The following is a 22,847-nucleotide window of genomic DNA, read 5'->3' as shown; positions in this document are numbered from 1 at the left end:
AATCTTGATTAGCAGGATCAGGTGTGTTTGATGGGGTTGGAGGTGTACTCTGTAGTACAGTGGATCTCCATGAAAAGGGTTGGTGACCACTGGTCTATAAAAAGCGACAGCCCTACATCCCTGAACCTAGAACTTTTGCTTTTTGCTATATTTTATGTTATTCCTATATTTTGTGTTTATGATCCACAGCTCAATGGCTGAAAACAAGAGCACAGTAAGCATACTAGATGACATCGGCAGCATGTTCGATGACCTGGCTGATCAGCTGGATGCCATGCTGGAGTGAAGAGCACAGCCTGTGTCTCTGTGACACAACCTCAGGACCCCGGGAGAGCACAAGGGCACAATGACCAACCACAAACCCTCTTATAACCTTCCCGCTTCTCATCCTATGCTTCTCATATCCCTTATTTTTCCAGTTCCTTCCCCTTTGTCGTGAAACACCCATCTCTCCTTTCTCCCCCAAGATGGTTTGCACACACACTAGCTGATGTACCTCAGGACTGGGCAGAAGACCATCCAGGACTTTAGACATCCAAGACAGAGCAGTGGGTGGAGAGGCATAGGTTGGGTTTTAATACACAAACCTCAACTGTCTGTTCTTTTTTATTCAGAGTCCTTGGAATATCTCAGTCTACCATGAGCAATGACTAGAAAAATATATGAAAACAATAATAACTGTATATGAAAAAAATAGTATGGTATGTGTACATTGTAAGCATGAGGAAAGTTTGTATCTATAAAGTAAAATAATCTCATAGTGAGAGTCATGCATTAGTACAGGTCTATAAATATATATGTATAAATATGAATATAAATATTTTATGTTTTTATTTCATGTTAAATGGTACATACAGTGTTGAAACATTAAGAAATCTATAAACTTTGATGACAGATATGTGAATTTTTCTAAAATTATAGTGGAGTTTAAAAAATATTAAGGCTGGCATAAACATCCCGTATGTTTGGCTGTGCTCTGTTGGAGAGTGTTGTATGTGGGCTGTGTTGAATGTAGTGACTGAAGCGGCCGTTCGAACCCCTGCTCTATGCTTGCTCTCTGGGCTCCCGCTCTGTGCTGCTGTGACCCGTTTCCATCCTCCCTGCCTGTGTGAACTCATACATTCCTGCCCTTGCACAGTCTATCCCCTTCCCCCCTCTCTCTCTCTCTTCCTGCAGTCATCATGTGCAGTGTCCCGTGTGCCTTAATGTTAGAGGTGACCTCAGTGCTGCTAACACATGCAATTGAACAGACGTCAAGCCGAGACAGGCTATGTGTCCATGTAAGAGGCGTTGACTCAAGCCAGTGGGATGGGCCTGTGTGCTCTGATTTGGCAAGTAGGACTTCATCTCTGGACACCTTTATGTCTCACCCACCTGGAGCAGGGTAGTACTCGGTGTAGGCTGTATGACTGGACTTACAGGTTAGCACAAAAGGAACGGTCTTAAGTTGAGGTCCAATAATAATCGAGGGCTTTTAGAAGGTGGGACATTACAGGAAGCACAAAACAAAAGTGTGAAATTGTGTGAATGTGGCATAGGTGAGTCATATTACACAAGCAATAGTGCTGTTGTACTGAATCCATCATGGTTGTGAGACCCCAGACAGAAGACGACTCCAAGTGGGATATGCACCCGATCCGCGCCGAAGTCGGCAGCTTCGGTGCAGATCCCACTTGGAGTCGTCTGCTGCCTTGGACTACAGGTGATCACAGCTGAGCTGACTTTCAGTACAGCAGTGCAAGGCACATGTCTTATTGTTTTTATAAAACAGTTCTTTAAAAAAAAATCAATTTAGAGGATGGGAACTGTTATATAAAGCAAGAATATAATAAAACATGCATGGAAGATGTTGTGGACTGAGAGTGTTGCAGTGAACTAACAAGGATTGTTTGCCATGATGAAGGCTGGGTGCTCAGCATTACCATCTACCCATGAGATCTTCGCTTAAGGGTTTGTGTTGGACAGCTGTAGTTCTACTGGAAGCCTGCATGCAGTCTAATGTCAGCACATTGCTGTTAATGGGTGTGAATGTACCATGGTGTGCCTGCTTTGTATTGCATTCCCCCAATATCGTCTAGACTAACAGTTTCTTAATGACCAAAGCAAGAGTCTGAGTCCAAGATGCAATGAAGCTTGGGTATGTTATCCATCATAAAAGTATTTAGGTTTTCACATGACTGCAGATGGCCATTTTGAGGGTAGACTCAACAATGCTTATTTTAGTTAAAAGTGCATTGGTGTTTGGTCTTTGTATAGGCATTTAACATGCATTATTTGTAGTGACTCGGCACGGCTTGCTGTTATGACAGCCCAAGTCTCTGAATGTCATTATCTCATTGCCAGCAAAATCACAGTCTGTCATTACTCTGTTAAACATCTTTAATGTTGCCATGACAATCTGCTTGCTCATTATTTGAATTGTCACATTATTCAAAAGTTAAAACGAAAAAGGGAACATTTTTAAGAAAAATGACTGTCTAGGTCCCACGATGCATTTACACGCAGCTACATGTGCTTAAACCCTTCCCAGGTTATTCAGAAAGAATATTTGTAATATTTAAGTTATAAAGAGAGATTATTATAGATGTTTTCGAGTATTTAATGATGAGGCATCATTAGGGCTTGTTGATGAAACTGCAAATATATGAAGATAAGAGTTTAAAGTGTCTTCTGGGTCCAAAGTGTTTTAAATGAATTGTAAATGGTCATTTTTAGGAATCCAGTTTTCTTTTTTTAAGAGCTTTTTGTGATAAGTTTTTTGACTGCCATGCCTTCAAATGAAATAAGTTGTATATTATGCTGTTTTTTTTTTAAACATGTATGTGCCTTGCGTTAATTCTTTTTATTTTGTCCTGAAGTCTTTCATGTATGTGTAGATGATATGTGGCTCAGCTTTGTCCACCAGATGTTCACAATTATCTTTCTTTTGTTGTGGTCTGTCATAGCTATAGCTTTTATAAAAGCTTTATCATGCCCACTGCTTCAAAGGACTGGGTCCAGTATTAATTCAGTTGTTAAAACCTGGTCCCTTCTTCTTGTGTAAATATAGGTGGACATATGTGGAACTTCATGCCTTTTTACATTTTATTTTTAAAGTTCCATTCCATGCATTTTCTCAAAAAACATTTGCTTGTTTTTCTTTAGTCTTTTTTAATACCCAAGGGGAGGGGGGTAATGAAAAATAATATCGTTCTGAAAACACTGAAGTCAAACTTAATATTGGTGCAAGATGTAATTTAATAATGAAAGCTGTTTTCGATTCCATCCTATTTACAGAGACATTTAAAAAAAGAAATCTGCACTGCTCAATGTGTGCAGGCTGTATATTGTGTTGATGTTGTATGATACCTGCTGTGACTGGCATTGAGAACAGTGGTGTGCTTGCAGTGACTGCATCAACAGCCACCTGCTCTAAATAAACATTATATATATAAACAATCTCATATCTGTCCAATTACTGAACACCACCCCGACCGAAAACTGCGTAACACCATAGTGTAAAAAGCTGTTACAGAAGGCCCAAAAATCCTTCACAAATGTAACTCAAAAATGCATTAAGGACACTAGAGGGAGTTAACGGCACATTATGGGACGGTTTCCCAGACAGGGCTTATCCTAGTCCCAGACTAAAATGCATGAGCTGCCTTAATTTAAAAACATCTTGCACTGACATATATGCTAACATATACCAGTCCCATTGTTTTATGACACCAGTACTGGTATGTTTATAAAAACTACTTGAATGTGCTAATATAATTAAGGCCTAGTCTTGGATTAATCTAAACCCGGTCCAGGAAACTGCCCCTATGAGTGTTAAAGATAGCAAATAAAAGCCTTAAGTTGATGGTTCGCCCAATACAAGCACTAAATGTATACTGCTTTAATTGTAAAATCTGTCTAACTTTGTTTATACAGGTAACTGTTTTCATATAAGTACATGAAGGGGTCCATCCAGATTATACACAAAGCTCCAGTCTGAAATTTGTTTAGTACTTTCTAGGTCTTAAATGTGAGGAGCTCTGCCTGCATCCATCAATGATATCGTCCGTTTATGATGCCTCACGGACAACCCTTTAACATACAATGCAGTTTCCTTTTCAAAGCCACATTTATCAGTCCTCAGAAGTTAATGTGTTTTTAATAATTGCTTTGTATTGCACTGATCAACCTGCTGTAGATGATTTAATAGCAACTACCTTTCATTACATTGTGAAAAGTAGCATGGTTTTCATGGCAAAATGCATGAAGAACATGTGCCTTTGGCAAAGAAACGCTGCATTAATTAAAGTTTGATATATTTGGTAATTACACCACCATACAAAGGTTTCCACACAGAAGCATTTATAAAATATCTGAGCAGTTGTGGATGCTCAGTTGGCACTGTCAAATTCTGAGATAAAAACCTGGAAACAATGCTTTGCTGTAGGTACACTAAGGTTGGTTTAATGTAGGTCTTCATTTTGCCCTGGGATGATGCTTCTCACATGAGCTGAGTGATCGGTCTCATTTTGAGTCTAGTGTACATGCATCTCCATTGGCATCAGACTGAAGTTTAGGCACTCAGTCATGAGACTGTGGCTCACTGAAATCAAAGTTCAAAAAGCATTGAGGCCTTCAACTGATTTCAGCTTCATTGTAGACCTTCTTACAGTATATAATTAATAACACTTTGAGAATGACATTATTTACGTATATAAAAACTGTTTTCATGTTTATATGAAACATGTTGGCTGCACTCCATCATTCATGGTTATGTTTACTCGTGAGGGTGTCCGGTGTGAGCTTTGAAATCAAGGTATGTAGAGTCACATGTAGGACACACATTGTCCCTGTTGTCCACTTTGCTGTATGGTCAAAATTCACAGAGTCCAAAAAATGGGAGAGAAGGGTAGAAAATAACGTAACGTTTCTGGTCTGGTTCGTGAGTCATTATGTTACCTTCAGTTAGCTGTCACAGGTTTAGCATGTCCACACCTAAGGAGAGCAAACACAACATTGTTAGAGGACAGACCGGTTGAAAATTGACAGTTTAAAAGGGTCAGAAGTGATGCAGGAGCCTCTGACCTTTACTGTGCTGTCTACAGCTCCAGAGAAGAGTCTTCCTCTGGACACGGCGAGTGCCGTCACACTGCCCTGGTGCCGCAGAAGAGTCTGGGTGCAGATCATGTTGTCCATGCTCCACACCTACACACATACGACAATTAATGCTTAGTTTGCAGAAGCTTCCCATTTCACATGCAAGCTGAGCCGTATCCCTTACCCTGAGCGATCGATCGTAGGAGGCGCTGAAGACTTTGGTCTGATCCGGAGTGGAGATGACCGCCAGTGCGTATACTGTACCCACATGGCCCGTCAGTGTCCGCACTTGTTCTTTAGACTCAATGTCCCAAACCTAGTTCACAGGAACAGAATCAACCAAAATTTTTGCGTGTTACAATTGACTATGACTGTTAAAACTCACTATGTAAAGGTTTTTAAGGAACATATAATCTCACGTACATGAATAAGGTTCTCATAGGTGCCACAAACTATATGGTGGTTGGTGACTGCAATGGAGTAAACGCTGCCTCCAGAAGTCTGAAGCACATGGACGCACTCCAGAGAGCGGATGTCCCAGATCTGAGTGGGAAGAACACACAATTGTACACAATGGTTTTCGTAAACCTTGCACTTAATCACAATGGACAGTTTACACACTGTAATGCATGTATACTGCTCGACCTCTCCAGTGGGCAGATGTTTCATTTAAAGATACATTTCTTTTATCAGTTATGGAAATAATCATAGACTGCATACAGCATAGACGTAGTATTCGTGAGGTCACCCGTTGGTTTCTGAAAAGCATTTTTGAAACCCAAAGTGGGCGGAGCCAGCCTTCACCATCTTGGCAGCGCATCACAATGCGTCACTCCCGGATAACCAAAAATGGGCAGAACGGCGAAATGTGGGTGGAGCTGAGTGCCTGGTTGCTGAAACCACGCCCGGCTAGCTTGACGTTATTGACATCAGGGCCAATTTACCCGTCACACAAGTGGCCCCGTCCTTAATTTTGCAGAACTTTAATAGTGCGTTTACACCAGAAGCAGAAGAGGCGGCAGGCATGAGTGATTTACATGTTAAGTCAATGCAAAGACGCAAATAGGCATTCTGCGGCACGGATGGCGCAAAACACGCGAATTGAGCGTTGACGCGTGAGTTTAAAATTCGGAACTTTGGCGGATTTTTGCGCCGCGGTAACCAATCAGGAGTTTTCTCTAGCAGTGATGTGATTACAGGAAGCGATCGGAGGCAGAAAAACAAAACAACAATGAAGGACAATCATCATAGCTATACGAGACATCTTCATACTTTTACAGAAATTCAAATGGAGAAAGTTTAGAAGAAAGTCAGTGAGGAGGTCGAACAATCTGATAAGTTTACTCAGTTTGAGCTATATAAGCCCCTCCCATGAAGCGAATTTACACGTGAATGTCTCGAATGACTAGAATTTCACACGCGAATGTAATCAAGTAAACTCAAAATGTTTAAAGTGTCTAACTTCACGCGAATAGCTCGTTTTTGCCGCCTCTTCCGCGTCTGGTGTAAACCATAGACTCCCATTCGCTCTCTTCCATTGGTGAAAAGTGAAGCAGCCAGTGTCCTGATACGGCGCTGACATCTTGGGTCTTGAGTCTGCGCAGTAGCGATTTCGGGACCAGTCCTGCGCAGTAGTGAGCAGGAAGTAAAGCCGTGAAATCAAGAGTCCTCGCAGAATGCGCATATCACAGCTGTCAAACATGACGTGACACCACTTTTTTTATAGCATTAAATAACTAACTAAAAACAAACTTAGTTTAAAAACAAACACTTGAATTTACATCAGTGTGATAAAAACTATAGTAAATGACAGAAAAAAAGATAATTGAAGTGTAACATAATTGTTTAGTTGGTCTCAAGTCCCATTGAATAACTTGGGGGAGGCAGGGTTTATGATCTATACTGCGACCAATCACTGGGGGGCGATCGAGACGTTTTGGCTTCACTTTTCTTGTGTGGCACCCTTGGTGTGAAAGCACAGTTAGGCTTAATAATTCAAATGGATGCACCCCCATTAGTTAAATACACCAAAACTACTTTTTGTACCAGGCAGTACAGATTTTTTTCTGCTGTAAATCTCAACATGAGGGGTCTATAGGATTGACTCCTTTTTGGAGCCTGTCTCTGGCAGCCAGTCGATGAATTGCAGTTTAAGTCATTTCTTGAATTCATGAGAGCATAAACTACAGCTACACCCCCTCCTAATCCAGCTCTGGAATGCAGAGCACAGAAAACAAGAAGTGAAATACTGTTTGGCTGACCCTGCTTTTTTACTCTCCACCTTCTTTCCTACTCTCCATATTCATACTTTCTCTCTCTGAGAGCACGTAAGCATTGAGGACAGGGCTGTAGTTTGCCTTCTGCTTGCTGGAGTCCCTGGAGTCTTAATTAAACAACTTGAAATGACAAGCAGCTTGCTTTTAAAAGTCTAGCTATACAAAAGAAAACACTTTCTGCTCTCTTCATCATTTACACTGAAACAATGGAGGAACTAGTTGTAACTTGTCATCAGTTCCTGTTAAGGGCCAGTGTTGATTCTGAAAAAGAGGCAAAATGCTAAATATTTTTATGATGCAAGATATTTGTCATCTCTGCCTCATTCTAACCTTTATAGTTTGATAGGATCCGCTGTACAGATGATTCTGAGAAGCGACCAGAGCTCGAACCCAATGATTCAATCCAGTCAGTTCTTTCTTTAGCTTCAGCTCCGTGCCAACAATATCCCACACCTACATAGAGAGAGAGAGAGATGGGGAAAGATCATTGTAAGAAAATGCAGAATTTGGTAAACTGGAAAGTCCCTGAGAGATGAGATCATTCTACTGTTAAGCTTCCACCCGCACGTCACCATGACGACACGAGCACAGCATGCGCTCTTCAGACGAGTGGATCTTATTCTACCACACTCATGCATCAGCTAACCGAGTCAGAGTCCACACTAATCATACTGATCACGACACTTTAAGAAAACCTCACATCATGACCCAGGTGAAAAAAAAGTTGTATTTAATGTATTAAAAATATACTTAAAATTTAAGTAATATGTTTTTAGTACATTTGTATTCCCAACGTGCTTATTCAAAGTGTATTAAAAATATGTTAAATAGCTTTTAAATGTATTTCAAAAAAGTGTACTACAAGTACATTGGTAATAAATATATGCTTAATTACACTTTTTAAAAGTATGCTAAACTCAAGCATACTTTTAATGTATTTCTAAAAAGTGCACTAGATGTAAGCTGGTAATAATTATATCTTTAATTACACTTTTTATAAGTATGCTAAACTCAAGCATACTTTTAATGTATTTCTAAAAAGTGCACTAGAGGTACGCTGGTAATAATTATATCTTTAATTACACTTTTAAAAAGTATGCTAAACTCAAGCATACTTTTAATGTATTTCTAAAAAGTGCACTAGAGGTACGCTGGTAATAATTATATCTTTAATTACACTTTTAAAAAGTATGCTAAACTCAAGCATACTTTTAATGTATTTCTAAAAAGTGCACTAGAGGTACACTGGTAATAAATATATCTTTAATTACACTTTTTATAAGTATGCTAAACTCAAGCATACTTTTAATGTATTTCTAAAAAGTATACTAGAGGTACGCTGGTAATAATTATATCTTTAATTACACTTTAAAAAAGTATGCTAAACTCAAGCATACTTTTAATGTATTTTTAAAAAGTGCACTAGAGGTACACTGGTAATAAATATATCTTTAATTACACTTTTAAAAAGTATGCTAAACTCAAGCATACTTTTAATGTATTTCTAAAAAGTGCACTAGAGGTACACTGGTAATAAATATATCTTTAATTACACTTTTTATAAGTATGCTAAACTCAAGCATACATTTAACGTATTTCTAAAAAGAGCACTAGAGGTACGCTGGGAAAAAATATATGTTTAATTACACATTTTAAAAAAAAGTATGTTAAACACAAGCATACTTTTACAGAGGTTTTAGTGTATTTAGAAAAAAACATATATTTTTTTAAACATGTACATTAATTTTAATAGGCTAACATTGCAATTTCAACATCATATCATTGAACTTGCATTATATATTGATTTCACAAAGTTAGTCCACATAAATTTGTTAGTGTTTATATTCAAACAACACACGTGACGGACCTGACTAAACCTCATTGGTTCTTGGGATTCAGTACGTCACATTGGCTTCCTGATTCAGTTGTTCGATACACAACGTGCGTGATCGTTGGTAAATGTGGATTAAAAGTTGAAACTAAAACTGTTAAATATAGTGATCATCAGAGGACTTGGCTGAAACAACGCGATTCACATGGATTACTTCGGCGATGTTTTTTATTGCTGTTGCGATTAACTTTTTGAAATGTGAGCAGTTTTTAAGTAGGTTATCAAGTGGATCTGACATCGAGGGGAAATATACGTTTCTTGGATTTCATTAAAGTACATCGGTTTTTGTTTGAAGATGAATGAGAGAACATAAGGGTAAGTTAAGTGATGACAGATTTTTGCTTTTAATTTTTAGTGAACTATTAAATAAGTAGAACTTTTAGTATTACAGTATGTCTTAATTTTAACCCAGCTTCTTAAAGCGTGTATGTTGTGTGGCTTTTGGAACATAACGTTAAATTTTTTTTGTGAGTAAAGTTAGGCATTTCATTTCTCTTGTTGTATTTCAGAAATCATAACAGCCTGTCTTTTTTTTAGCACAGCGGCATTCAAATTGACCAATCAGAGCCGAGAATATCTAATAAGTCGAAGTAGAGATGAACAGATGAAGATACAGCCCGTAAAAATACTTATTCTTGGTGGTAAGTTTTTAGTTCTACAGTATTTGTATAACATTTAGATAACTTTTACGTTTTTCTAATGCTAATGTTTAAAGAGTAACTAAACCCTAAACCAACTTTTTTAGTTAATGATCTGTAAGAATGATGCTTTATTAGTGTAAGTTTTTTGACATTTGGATATAAAGTGTTTCAATACTACAATATATGTTGTAAAAACGTCTGAGTGCTGCCCTCTTCAGGTTGAACGGTGGCTACTGGCAGGGCTCGAAATTGCGAATATTTTGGTCGCATATGCGACCGAAATTTAATCTGTGCGATCTTAAAATATATTTGGGAGCATTTCTGCGACTGCCCATTTTGTTGTGGTGCGACTTGATTTAGATTGTGATGCTGCGTGCTGCTGTCCCAGGTTCAGTGTTCTCTCCAACGTTACATAACCAATCAAATTTCACCATTAAGTTCTTACGTTTAATGAAGACCGCAGATTGGCTAATATGAGCGTCAGTCATTCCTTGTTGCCGTGCTACGTTGGTACGTGAAGCGCGAAAATGAGATGCACCGCGAGCATGACGAGAACAAGCCGACTACAGCCAATGTTACTACTGTAATTAATCAGACGATCCGGATTCAAATGCGACTCCACCACCGGAAAATAAGACTTGACGTTAAACCTTTCAGAGAGAGTGGCTTATAGATTTCGAGATTTCCGCTATGAAAATGGCTCGATGTAACTTAATGTGTTTACTGTAAATCCTGTAAAACGGCGTTGGTGGCGGAATCAAAACATTTTAAGCGCCAGACCTTGCTTAAACATGGCGAAAGTGCCAAAAACACAAATAGTGTCATGACAAATGTGTTCATTATTGATGGAGACACCGACCTGTCTATCAAAGAGTGTTTGATAGTGTATGTGCGCATGCGCTGGTGAATGGACATCTGACAAACATCCTTGTGGTCCATGTTGATGTGATACACGACAATGTTGATGGTATGTTATTATAAAAAAATATATTTTTTAAAACATATTTAGTAGTAATAGCATCCTGGTAATGCAGTTATCAATACCAATATTAGCCTTCTATATTAAGGTCACTTTTGTAAATGTCCCAATTAATCAGTGTTTTACGTGTTTGCTAGATTTTCTATTGTAATCTTAATCATTTTACCTGTAATCTGTAATTGGTAAATTATTATTGCTATACTATTTCAAAAGCAGTTGGGTATTAATTTAGGAATCTATGCAGTAAAAAAAATAAAATAAAAGACCAAATTTTAAAAGCTGGCCATAGGATATGTAAAGCCTGGTGGTTGCATTTTATTTTAATAAAATAAATCTATTAACATATACATTGTAGTTGTGGTGCTTTTTAATTTTTGGATGGATGCGCCTAAATTTTTGCTGGTTCTCCTAACTCTTTAAAGTTGTGAGCACCAGTGCTACAAAAAAAAGTTAATTTTGAGCCCTGTACTGCAGTTGAATTTTCCTATTGGATGTTGGACCGGACACTTTTAGACAACATTACAAAGACAATAATATATTACTAACGTGATTAGCCTGCTGGACGAATTGTAAAAAACAGCACAATGTAAGCACTGCTAGTACAGGCTAGCTGAATATATCTTAATGATTACAGAGATAAAACAACACATAAAACTTGCAACCTTTCTCAGTTTGCACATCTGGACAATTCTTCACACATCATAGGTTGTAAATTTGGGTAAATCCAGCAAACAAGTAATTTTAGCGATTCTGCTGTCACTCTGCTTTAAATCTCCTGCATCGGAAACTTAAGAGCAGCCTTGAGTCAAATGTGGAAGTTAAGCGTGCATAGAGTCCATTGGCATGACTTCTGATTTCCTTAAATCTCCTTAAACAGAGGTGAACTTTTCTTGTAAGCAAGACCACAATAGACATGTCAATGGAAAATGCCCTTGGTTAAAATAAAACACAATTATCAAAGTAAAGAATATCCTGTAATACACACAGGTTGCATTATATCAGTGTCAGTGAGTTAAGCCTCCTATAACCCTTTGTTCAATGTAACTTGTAGAGTGCCATGTAGCGACGGATCAAACGGACACTCATGTCAAGCTTGATGAGGACACAGTCAAAGCTTTAAAAGGTAAACTGAGAAGTTAACAAAATTCTAATGCATATGTTCATTAATTATTGGTTAATTTTGTATATATTCTGTTTCCTTTTCACAGACCTTGTGATTAAGTCTTCAGTGTCTGAATGGCAAGAAGAAGTGACCCTCCACTTAAACGTGACATTTAAACTGCTCTGTGTTTTGGTTCAGCCATTTGTAGGTTTATCTCGAGTAAGTTCAAATGCACTTCTGCATTTGTCCAGTAACTTTTTGTTTAGAGAATTACATCATTATGATTATATAATTATTCAATGGTTGCATATTCATAGTGTACTTTTCATATTGATGTATTAATGTTCCACAATTTGATAAAAGTAGCTCATTGCATTTCACTGATCTTTGTTTTATATTGTAAAATCATTTCAATAGCAGTGAATACATACTTAGTTGTTTCTTTAACATTTAATTAGTTGTTAATGATGGAAGAAACCGGTTCGTATGTATGAATACAGAATAGGTATCATTTTAGAATGAGTTAAAACATGTTTTGGTGGCAAACATGCAGGTAAAATAGTACATGTATAACATTCTAATAGTAAACTTGACTGTAATTCAAATGTCACATACAGTACATTAGAAATGATTTATTTTATGGATACAAATGTGTGGGCAATATATTATTATTTCATTTTGTATGCTATTTTATTTATGTAATATTATTATATCTGAAATTATTAAATTACATTTATAAATGTTTAAAAGGTGGGTTCAAATGTGCTTCAAGTTGTAACTGAATACAATTTTAGAAAATAGCACAGTTGAGTACACTTAGATTGTCTTAAGTTTGTCTTAACAAGTACTAAATACTACTTTTTAGTATATTAAGCACAATTTACTGCACGAAAATAAAGAGCTTTTGGTACCTTAAGGTTGTGAACTTAAAGTGTATTTTAGTGAACTTTTTCACTTGGGAATACATTTGGTATATTATTTTAACATACTACTAGTATATTTTAAAGTAGATTCGTAAATGTTTAAAGGTGGGTTCAAGTTGTAATTAAAGATATTTTTTAAATACAGACCTAGTATGTTAAAATTACATTTTAGTTCAACTTCATGGTGTCTCAAAAAAGCACAGTTGAGTACACTAAGATGGTTTTAAGTTCATCTTAAAAAGTACTTAATACTACTTTTTAGTATACTAAGTTCAAAATTAGTGTGTGAAAATAGAGCACTTTCAGTATAATGTGGAAAGTGTACTTAAATAGTGTATTTTAGTGAACTTGTTTCACCTGGGAATACATTTGGAATATTATTTTAACATACCATTAGTATACTTTAAAGTATATTTAAAAATGCTTAAAAGTGGGTTCAAGTGTACTTTAAGTTATAATGAAATATATTTTTTTGAATACAGACATAGTATGTTAAAAATACATTTTAGTTCAACTTCATGGTGTCTCAAAATAGCACAGTTGAGTACACTAAGATGGTATTAAGTTCATCTTAAGAAGTATTAAATACTACTTTTTAGTATACTAAGTTCAAAATTAGTGTGCGAAAATAGAGCACTTTTAGTATATTGTGGAAAGTGTACTTAAATAGTGTATTTTAGTGAACTTTTTTCACCTGGGAATACATTTGGAATATTATTTTAACTTACCATTAGTATACTTTAAAGTATATTTAAAAATGCTTAAAGGTGGGTTCAAGTGTACTTCAAGTTATAATTAAATATATTTTTTTTAAATACAGACCTAGTATGTTAAAAATACATTTTAGTTCAACTTCATGGTGTCTCAAAATAGCACAGTTGAGTACACTAAGATGGTATTAAGTTCATCTTAAGAAGTACTAAATACTACTTTTTAGTATACTAAGTTCAAAATTAGTGTGCGAAAATAGAGCACTTTTAGTATATTGTGGAAAAGTGTACTAAGTGTACTTAAATAAAGTGTATTTTAGTGCACTTTTTTTTCACCTGGGGAAATAGGGCAGAATCAAGCTCAATATTAGCTGCTTGATTGGACTCAATTCACATCACCTCTTGACGGATGCCCACTGACCTTAATGGCTTTAAGGGAGCCACTGAAGAGCATGTTGTGCGAGGACACAAGAGTGCACACCGGGTTGTCGTGCGCTCGGATGGTGTTCACTTTCTGCAGGGTCTGGATGTCCCAAACCTGTGGGAGAGCGAGCACATAGCCTCATAAGACCTTGCTGTGTAGTTAAGTTCTTTGAAGGAATGCAGTTGGCTAACACTTACAATGATCGTGCAATCGGCCGAGCCGCTGTATAATTTGTTCCTGCAGCAAAAAAGAGGGAGAAATAAGTTTTGGAAGTGTTCCTGTGACTAACCTCCTAAATTGTGTCGAGTTTCTGAGGAAAAATTATATTTAAAGGGATAGTTCACCCAAAAATGTAAATTCTGTCATCATTTACTATTTTTATTTTAATGTTGGTAAGCCCACAGCTGATTGTAACTGGGTCAGTGACAAAACGGTTTGGCAAGATGAGAAATTCAAAAATCTTTTTTAAAAACTTGTTTTAAAAGCAAGCATCATGTATATTTCAATGCACAGTGTATTTATGTTGATTTTATGCAATAAAAAATTACCTTTTGCATAATTTTTATAAAAGGTAAGACTGAATGGACCTGAAAATGTCAAAGGGTGTAACCGATTGCGCCAAAGAATGAAAAATATTAAATATTTGATCCACCTTGATGGCATGTAAGTGTAAAATCAAAATAAAAAAAAATCATTTTAAAATATAATTTTATTAGTTATTTCTAAATGTAAATTTTAATGTGTTTTTGTAATATTTGTCTGGACATATGCTGAAAACAGCTCTGTTTTCTAAATAATCTTTGACAAATTATGTAAAAAAAATATGTAAAAAAAATCATATTACACTAAATTAGATGATTATATTTTTTTTATTCAACATTTTTTATGAATATATTTATATTTTTATTTAAAAAATACTAGTTACACCAATTGACACAGACACACACACACCACATTAACATTTTTGCAATTATCCCCCAAATCTTCTGTCAAAATGCAATAAAAACAAATTTTACACTTGGTCCTAAAAAAAAGAGAATGTATGCAAGTAATCTGCAATTTTTTTTTGAAATTTTAATACTTTACATTTAACTGAACCATATGGACACAAAATAATTAACGTCACGTCATTGACCAAATGAGTGACTTCCATAAGCCTCATTGCTGTGTTGATTACTGCCAAGATTTTATAAAAACTGCATTAGCTACAACACTAACTATTTGGCTTTGGTTTAACAATTTACACACCCACACAAGCCTAGATGATACTAGCCTAGGCTGCGTGGGCTGGGAAATTATTTTAAAGATGGAACTTATTAGGCTATTCCATCTGGAAAAAATATGAAAACGACTTCTTTAAATGCCTAATGATGCATCATGCTCAATAATATGACGAAAAGTAACTAGAGTCTATTTTAATATCCTGTTGATGTCAAATAAGTCAGTGTATCCTTTCCAAGAATGCTTACCCCTGAATGCACAATGCCAACACAATGCCGTCATGGCCCTCAAGGGTCTTCTGGCACTTGTATGTGGTGCATGTGTCCCAGACCTGTGTTGAGCAAAGAAGCCATGAAGATAAATTAAACACAAAAAACACAAATAAAAAACTAAGTTGTGACGTCATCCAGATTTACCTTGATGGACTTATCTGAGGATCCACTAAAAAGAAGATCACCAGTAGAATACACACAGAGACACCATACTGGACCCTGGTGGCCCACAAAGGTACCCTTGCATTTGAAGATCTGCTGAGGGTCATAGGCTGCAAAACACAGTAATGAAATCAGATGATGTCTAAATCTTCATCATGTATAAAATCAAGGAACATAGAGCAGGAATGGACACTCACAGCCTAGTATACCCATATTGAGTCTGGCATTGATGTGGGACAGTTCATCCTGCAAATAGAGAGATTGGTTAGAAAGCTCTCAAAATCATAGAATACTAGAAGACTTCAATCATAAATATGTGAAAAGCACAGCTAAAATAGACCAACATTGAGCATAGAAGCATCTCTTCTGAACTCCATCAAATCTTCACTGAGCTTGCTCTGATTCTCATCCAGTACATCTGATGCATTACCAAAAGAAATGAAAGGTTACGCTTATTTTGGCTTAGAAACTGAAACATGTAAGAGTCAGCTTAGTTCGCTCACCAAACTTGAGCTCCAAGTTTTTCTCCAGCTGGTCTAGTTTCTCAGAGAGTTTGCCCAGCATAGAGCGCAAGAACGAAATGTCCTGATCCTTCTGCGCCAGCGTCACCTGCATCTCATGAAAACGGTCATCCGTCTGCTGCAGAAACTCCTTCAGCCCCTCGAACTTACACACCTCCAGATGAGTCTCATATGTGTCCTGATTACCAATGAAGGTGCAACTGGGGAAAATAAATTCAAGGTTGCTTTTATTTAGGGATTGGTCTTGAATCAGTTTTAGCTACTAAGCCCTCTTAAATAGAGAGCGTCAGGTAAACCTTCTAATGTGTAACTGTTAAACTGTGTAACCATAATCTGTGGAAGTGATGGAAAGGATTTTCCATACCCATATTTGGAATGAGGGCACTTAATGTGTTCACACTCTTTCAGATGGGCCTCCAGGTTCATGGTGAGCAATGGAGGGCAGTTGGGATTGTTGGGGCAGCGCACAGGTCTGTAGTCACAGCTTACTTCATGCTCCCTGCCACAAACAAACCACAATCAACAGAAAGTCATCACGTATGAAATCCAATACAAATCCAAAAAGTTGCAAGAAGCCCATCATTTGAAAAAGCATAAAATATTTTCTCACTTCCTAGTGCTGAGCTTGATGGTGAAAGGACATCCAAGTGGGTCGACCTCAAAGGCACCGAGCTTGCCTGAGGCAGCAGGCCGACAGCCGTACTTGCAGTGAATGAAGAGCTCACCGATTTGTTCAGCCACTGCTATGTTATTCACAACCACTGTGAGCTTGGAATTATCCACCGGGCATTTCTCTGTGGTAACATTGATTGACACAGATAAAAAAAAAAGACATTACTCACAGTCCAAAAGCATGAACAGAAAACTACAGCCCTATTCGGACAGTCATTTTTTCTTGTAAGGTATTTGCATCATTTACAGAGGGTAGTGATTTTATTGCTGTCCGAATTCAAAATGTCTCTATTTTCCCCCAACCACACGCGTAAAAATTCCCTAGGCCGTGTGCACTGTAAAAAAATTATGTGCCTTAGCTAATATAACTAAATAAAATGATAAACTATATTACAGATTAGTTGTTTTTTTTAACAAATATTTGAGTTAAAATAACAAAAGTAATTTGATTAATTCTAAATGAACACATTATTGAGTAAATTCAACTTAATTTTGTCATTTATTAACTTAATAATTTTGTGTTAAAACTACTAAAATTATTTTGGTAAACACAACTAAATAGCATTGCATTGCACAGTACCCCATGGTTTAGGTCGTGTCAGCTCACCTCACTTTGGCTTGGTTAGCTTTTCCATCAAGTTTAGCAACACTTCGAAGTGGGAGGGATTATAGGGGTGTCGTTATATTTGCTGTGACATTATACACATCCCTATACATTTATTTAATTCTCAGTCTGCCATAAAATTGAAATTGACCACCACAAATAGATGTTTGCACATTGCGTTTATCACTACCTCTCACATGACAGTTTTTGTAGAAACATCGGTGGCGTCAGTCGACGTGCTCCGCTGAGCCTCATTTAAGTTGCATTTAAGCATATATGCGGATGTGCGCATCACGAATGTGCCGCCACAAACTGCAAGTCTGGAAAAAAAACTGATTCCTGATTCTCAACCTGTGGATGTTTTTCAACACTAAAAGGGAGTTTGGGAACTTATAGCAGAGCACAGATGATAACATGTTTGCTTGAGACAGCGCAAACTAGCATGAAGGTAAAGCTAATCTTTTACATTATAGCGATGATGCTGGTAGTGACGATTCTCTCGTACCAATCAGTGATATACAGTGCTTTCGCGTCACGTTTTGGTATCAGCTCGGCTCGCTTGGAACCCCAACCGAGGTGGTACAAAAAGAAATAGCGGGTACTACGTACTGCACCCAGTGGAAAAGCCCCCAGAAGTAACCCGACCCAAACCGTGGGGTACTATGCAATGGAAAAGCGCCATAACTGTGCTAATGCTAGTACTGAGACCAGTCTCTTCTTACTTGCTTATCATAATGTAGTATATAATAATATGTATAGAAAAGATGTCATTTTAATTAAATCAGGAAGATATTATTAAAGAAGTAAGCTTTAAAAAGTAATTTATTTTAGTAACATTATTATACATTATATTTTTCAGTAGATATCACATATGTTCAACAGTGTAATTTTACTTAACTTAGTTAAAGATTTACTTAATTTCCATATGTGTGAAATTTACTTGAAAAATATTAGTACAAAAACAAAACCTTCTGAATCCACCCGTCTCATTTTTTAAAGGGGATCAATGCAAAAATCACTCTGCACATCCTTTAAGACCACTGAAAAGCACCGTATGGTCACGCTCTTCGATTATTCTGCATCAGTGAAGCGTATTTCTGTGCACACATTTTAAACATTGACACCTTCATAACTGATGTATATGGTAACACAGTTTCATCATCACTCCTCTACAGCAAGTGGAAGATGTTATCAATAGAGCAAAAAAAAAGAAATCACAAAATGCTTAAAATGTCTATTATCAGCAACAAGTGCTTAATACAATATTATAATGATTTAATTATTCATATTCGATATATCTGGGTCATGTTATTAGGCATAATCAGGTGTTAAGAATTATAAAATCCACCACGAATTTATCTTCATCCAAACGCATGAGTTTTATCGCTGAGGAGTCATGCAAATATATTTTTAAAAACATCGTCATTAGAAACAATTACATGCCAAAAAAAGGTGTTTGATAAAAGAGTATGAAAGCAGGAATTGAAAGAGGAACCAGGTTTTCTTGCTAGTTAGAGCAACACAGAACTCTTTTAGTAGATTTTTTTCTTTTTTCTCCATTGTTATTACATTACCAAACCTAAATCCCTGAAATATAATTAAAACCAAACAGCTTCAAGATAAATTACACTGCAAAATTCTGACTACACAATCCCACAAAGAACATCTAATAACATAATCATAATGAGCAACAACAGTGCATTGTATTAAGTGTTTTTTTTAGCATACATTTATTGTTGTTCATTTTAATATGTAAGGAGACTGGTTTGATGATGTAAATTGCAATGCTTCATGAAAGTGGCTGGTCGAAAGCTCTTTTGCCACTGTTCCAAATCAACTCTATTGGCAGAAATTAGCATTGGGAAACGTCAGACAAATGTTTAGTTGAAAATGTTCATCCTTACCTGAGGTCAAGGCACATCGCCTGCAAAAAGTGTGCTAAGGAGAAAAACAGAGTAAAAAAGAGAGAATTTTACATTTTCATCCACTCAGCTATTTCACATACAATTTATCCCTCAACAGAGGTGTTCAATATCACTAGTAGGAAGTGGGTCAGTGAGGCGAGCTGTTCACGACCCAAGCTGACAGGAAATCAATGCACCGCCTGCAACCAAATCATGATAGGCAGCCCTATCCTGATGGGGAGGGGACAGAGGGCAACTAAATGACTCACGCCACAGGTGGTGATGACGGGGTCCTTGAACACGCTACAGCACAGCTGGCAACAAAGCTTGACTGAGGGCTGTTCTGCAAACACCTGTGGCTCCTGGTCAGGACAAGAAAGAAAGAGAGATAGAGAGAGAGAGAATAATGTTTATCTTCTGATATGTCTGTCACCTCGCTGTACTGCATAAAAATATGAATAGGAAACAGAAGATCTGCTGACACTCACTGTGTCTTCCTCTTCCTCGTGGAGGGAGAAGGTGGAGCGCAGTGACATGTTTGACTCGGAGTGCAGGGAGCGAATAGAGATGGCAGAGTCTGAGCGGCGAGGGGTACTGATGGGTGGCTGCAGAAAAACAGAGATTTAAACTCAATTAGAATAGTATTAAAATGAATGGAACTTGAAATCTTGTTTTTGTGCGATGCTGCACATAAGTAATTAGAAATACAAAATGATAGAAACACAAAACAGTATCTTGTGCCACTTGCTTATGCCCAGTCATTGCTAAAACTAAACATGCAGGTCTTTGATTTCAATCTCTCAGTATGTAAATGTGATTGGCTGTTTTTAAGAATAGGATTGGTGCTGTGATTACCATGCCATCATCATCATCACGAGGAGAGTAGGTCAGAGTGCTGGAAGATGATGGGGTCCTGCGGTGCTGTTTGTAATTAGTATCTGCTGAAATGAAAGAGAATAGTTATAAGCAATTGACTGAATCTTATTGGTAGACAAACAGTTTTATACATTTCTCTCCATCAAATCCTTATTCTGTTTATTTTAAATATTTGAGGTGAAACACTCACATTGGAAGAGAATCCATTTGATTTTATATTTGTTATTTTGTTCATTTTATTTCGAAATAATTTGCAATTTTAAGACACAAAGGTCTGCTTAAAATGGCTATATAAATAATGTTTCTCATTGCTATTTGATGAGGCATTAACCTTATTCATAATATTCTGACCAAATATAAGTAATAAACAATCCTGACCTTTTGCTACTTGAGGGACTGCTGGAAATGTAGCTCCAAAGCCAGTTTCCATTGTGGTCTACATTCAGAAAATTTGAAATAAAAATTAAGCATTTAATATAAAAATAATATAATATATGATTTATAATATACAAATAATTAATTAATGTAAGTATGCATTATGCACCTGTTTGCCTATGTCAGATGATAGTTCAGGTACAGTGATGGTGGCTCCTGCCACAGATTCTCCGGAGAATCGATCTAAGTGTTGGTTTACTACAGCTCATAATACAGCAAAGCCCTGTAAAGAAAATCTGCTGCAGCCTGCAGAAAATAAAAACAAACAATATATCACATCTCAAACTAAATCTAAAAAACATGAATTATTACACATATCAATAATCACCTCCTTCTAAAGCTTGTGTTAAACAAAGGGGGATGTATAATAACAAGTATCAATTTGTTATTAATATTTACTGTCACTGATTTAAACACACACACAAAAATCACTTGGTATGACTTACTGTTGTTAACTAATTAAAACATAAAATCACAAACTAGGGCTACACGAAGATTGCAACAAACTTGCTTAATAATGCAATACGTAACCCTATCTGTGATAATCCTCCTTCTTCCAAAAATGAAAATTTAGCCATAATTTACTCACCATCAAAATATTTTAAACTTGTATACACTTCTTTGTTCTGCTGAACACAAAGATATTTTGAGGAAAACTATGGAAGTGAATTGTGCTTCTAATTGTTTTGGTTACAATCATTCCTTAAATTATCTTCCTTTGTTTTCATCAGAACAAAAAAAACTATACAAGTGTGTAACAACATGAAAGTGAGTAAATGACAACTGAATATTAATTTTTAGATGAACTATCTCTTTGAGTCATTTTTGGTGGTTTACAAATCATCCAACAAAATTTAAAGAATATTCTGCGAAAATATATCGGGTCGCACATAACATGCACGATTAAAATAAAAAATGTGGACCAGACACTGCTCTAAAAGGCGCTTTTGCGTACCAACGTTGCTGAAATTTTGTTAAATAGTTACCTAATTTACTGCAACATAAGGGATTTTTCCGTGCATCATTGGTGAGATCATTTTTACATACGTGTTCAAATGAGTGTTGTTAGATGCAACAGTCACTGGCCCGATTAGTAGGGGTGGAAATCGCTTGGACCCTCATGAATCGATTCAGAATCGATTCTTAGGGTCCCGATTCGATTCAGAATCGATTCTTGACGTACTAATTTGCATATCTGTGACGTCATTACGTCGCATTTGCTTTCAAAGCCAGGTTAATGTTTGCGCTTTTGCTAGTCTCTGTACTGTCATATACTGTACTTTAATGCAACTAGGGATAAATAATGTCATTCTTATATACATACATGTCCTGTTTCTGTTTTAAGACATTTAAACCAGTAAAAATATTAATTTACATGACATATTAATTCTATATGATAACCGGCATTAACTTCCACCAACGTTAAGCGTCTAATCATCATTATTATACACAGTGATTGGCAGTATTACTGTATTTATATAATGCAGCGCACCCAGCGACTGAATAACAAACTATGTGCATATTTTTACAGAAGTATATGCATGTTATATCTAAACATTCAGCGGATGGTTTAGGGCAGGGGTGTCCAATACGTCGATCGCAAAGGCAATGCCGGTAGATCGCACAACTGCTGCTCCACGCGCAAAATTGTCATTATGGTCTTTTGGAGTAATTGTGAAACATGCAGGTCTTTTTGAGTTGCTGCGCCTTTCTTCTCAAATGTGTTTTGCCATGCCACTGCAGCTCAGTCGTCTTTAACTTCCAAAATTCACATGGATGCGCATTCTTGCCTCACGCAGTTGCTGATTCACACGCACGGTGTGTGTGAGCGAGCAAACGAGAGGGAGAGAGAGGCAGCGTAGCGCTGATTTGTATGCTTCTGATACTGTTTGTTTCACTAAACCGCATCTCCGCTATTTTAAGGAGTACTCGACATGTACTCAAGGATTTTTTTTTAAAACTCCTCAAAAAGAATAGAGTAATGGTGACAGCCCTAAATTCAATGTAAAGATATATGCAGTATAGTCCTACAAGCATTTAAAGTGTTCTTTCTCTTCTGCTCTTGTAAGCTCCGCTATGCGCTCTTGCAGGGCGCGCTCTCTTAGTTGTCCGTGTGCATCACCGCTCCCCCAGTTGAGTTCCGCCTTTTGGTTCTGAT

General features: G+C 36.8%; 2 protein-coding genes and 1 long non-coding RNA gene across 13 annotated transcripts in view; 2 read left to right on the top strand and 1 right to left on the bottom strand.

Moving 5' to 3' along the window:
• The window catches only part of caskin1 (CASK interacting protein 1), an 84,416-nt gene extending 80,973 nt beyond the window's left edge, over positions 1 to 3,443 (top strand). For all 11 annotated transcript variants that reach the window (XM_065274978.2, XM_065274421.2, XM_065274786.2 and 8 more), the window contains one exon: positions 190 to 3,443. In XM_065274978.2, coding sequence (XP_065131050.1) covers positions 190 to 286 — 97 coding nt within the window. In that variant the 3' untranslated portion in view covers positions 287 to 3,443. The remainder of the gene's footprint in view (positions 1 to 189) is intronic.
• On the bottom strand, positions 3,214 to 20,898 carry LOC135737731 (E3 ubiquitin-protein ligase TRAF7). Its single transcript, XM_073813998.1, is given in 21 exon segments — positions 3,214 to 4,974; positions 5,065 to 5,184; positions 5,261 to 5,392; positions 5,500 to 5,619; positions 7,683 to 7,805; positions 14,020 to 14,136; positions 14,220 to 14,259; positions 15,492 to 15,574; positions 15,660 to 15,787; positions 15,875 to 15,923; positions 16,022 to 16,095; positions 16,181 to 16,398; positions 16,563 to 16,697; positions 16,809 to 16,992; positions 19,379 to 19,412; positions 19,648 to 19,740; positions 19,867 to 19,983; positions 20,234 to 20,319; positions 20,633 to 20,690; positions 20,799 to 20,877; positions 20,879 to 20,898. Coding segments are annotated over 21 exon segments (2,025 nt in total). The 3' UTR covers positions 3,214 to 4,959.
• On the top strand, positions 8,891 to 13,093 carry LOC135760294 (uncharacterized). Its single transcript, XR_010537392.2, has 4 exons — positions 8,891 to 9,558; positions 9,781 to 9,884; positions 11,915 to 11,986; positions 12,072 to 13,093. It is a non-coding gene; the product is annotated as an uncharacterized lncRNA (long non-coding RNA).
• Positions 20,899 to 22,847: the final 1,949 nt, after the last annotated feature.

Source organism: Paramisgurnus dabryanus, chromosome 3, assembly GCF_030506205.2.
Source record: "Paramisgurnus dabryanus chromosome 3, PD_genome_1.1, whole genome shotgun sequence".
Lineage (NCBI taxonomy): Eukaryota > Metazoa > Chordata > Actinopteri > Cypriniformes > Cobitidae > Paramisgurnus > Paramisgurnus dabryanus.
This window is presented reverse-complemented; position numbering and strand designations above follow the sequence as displayed.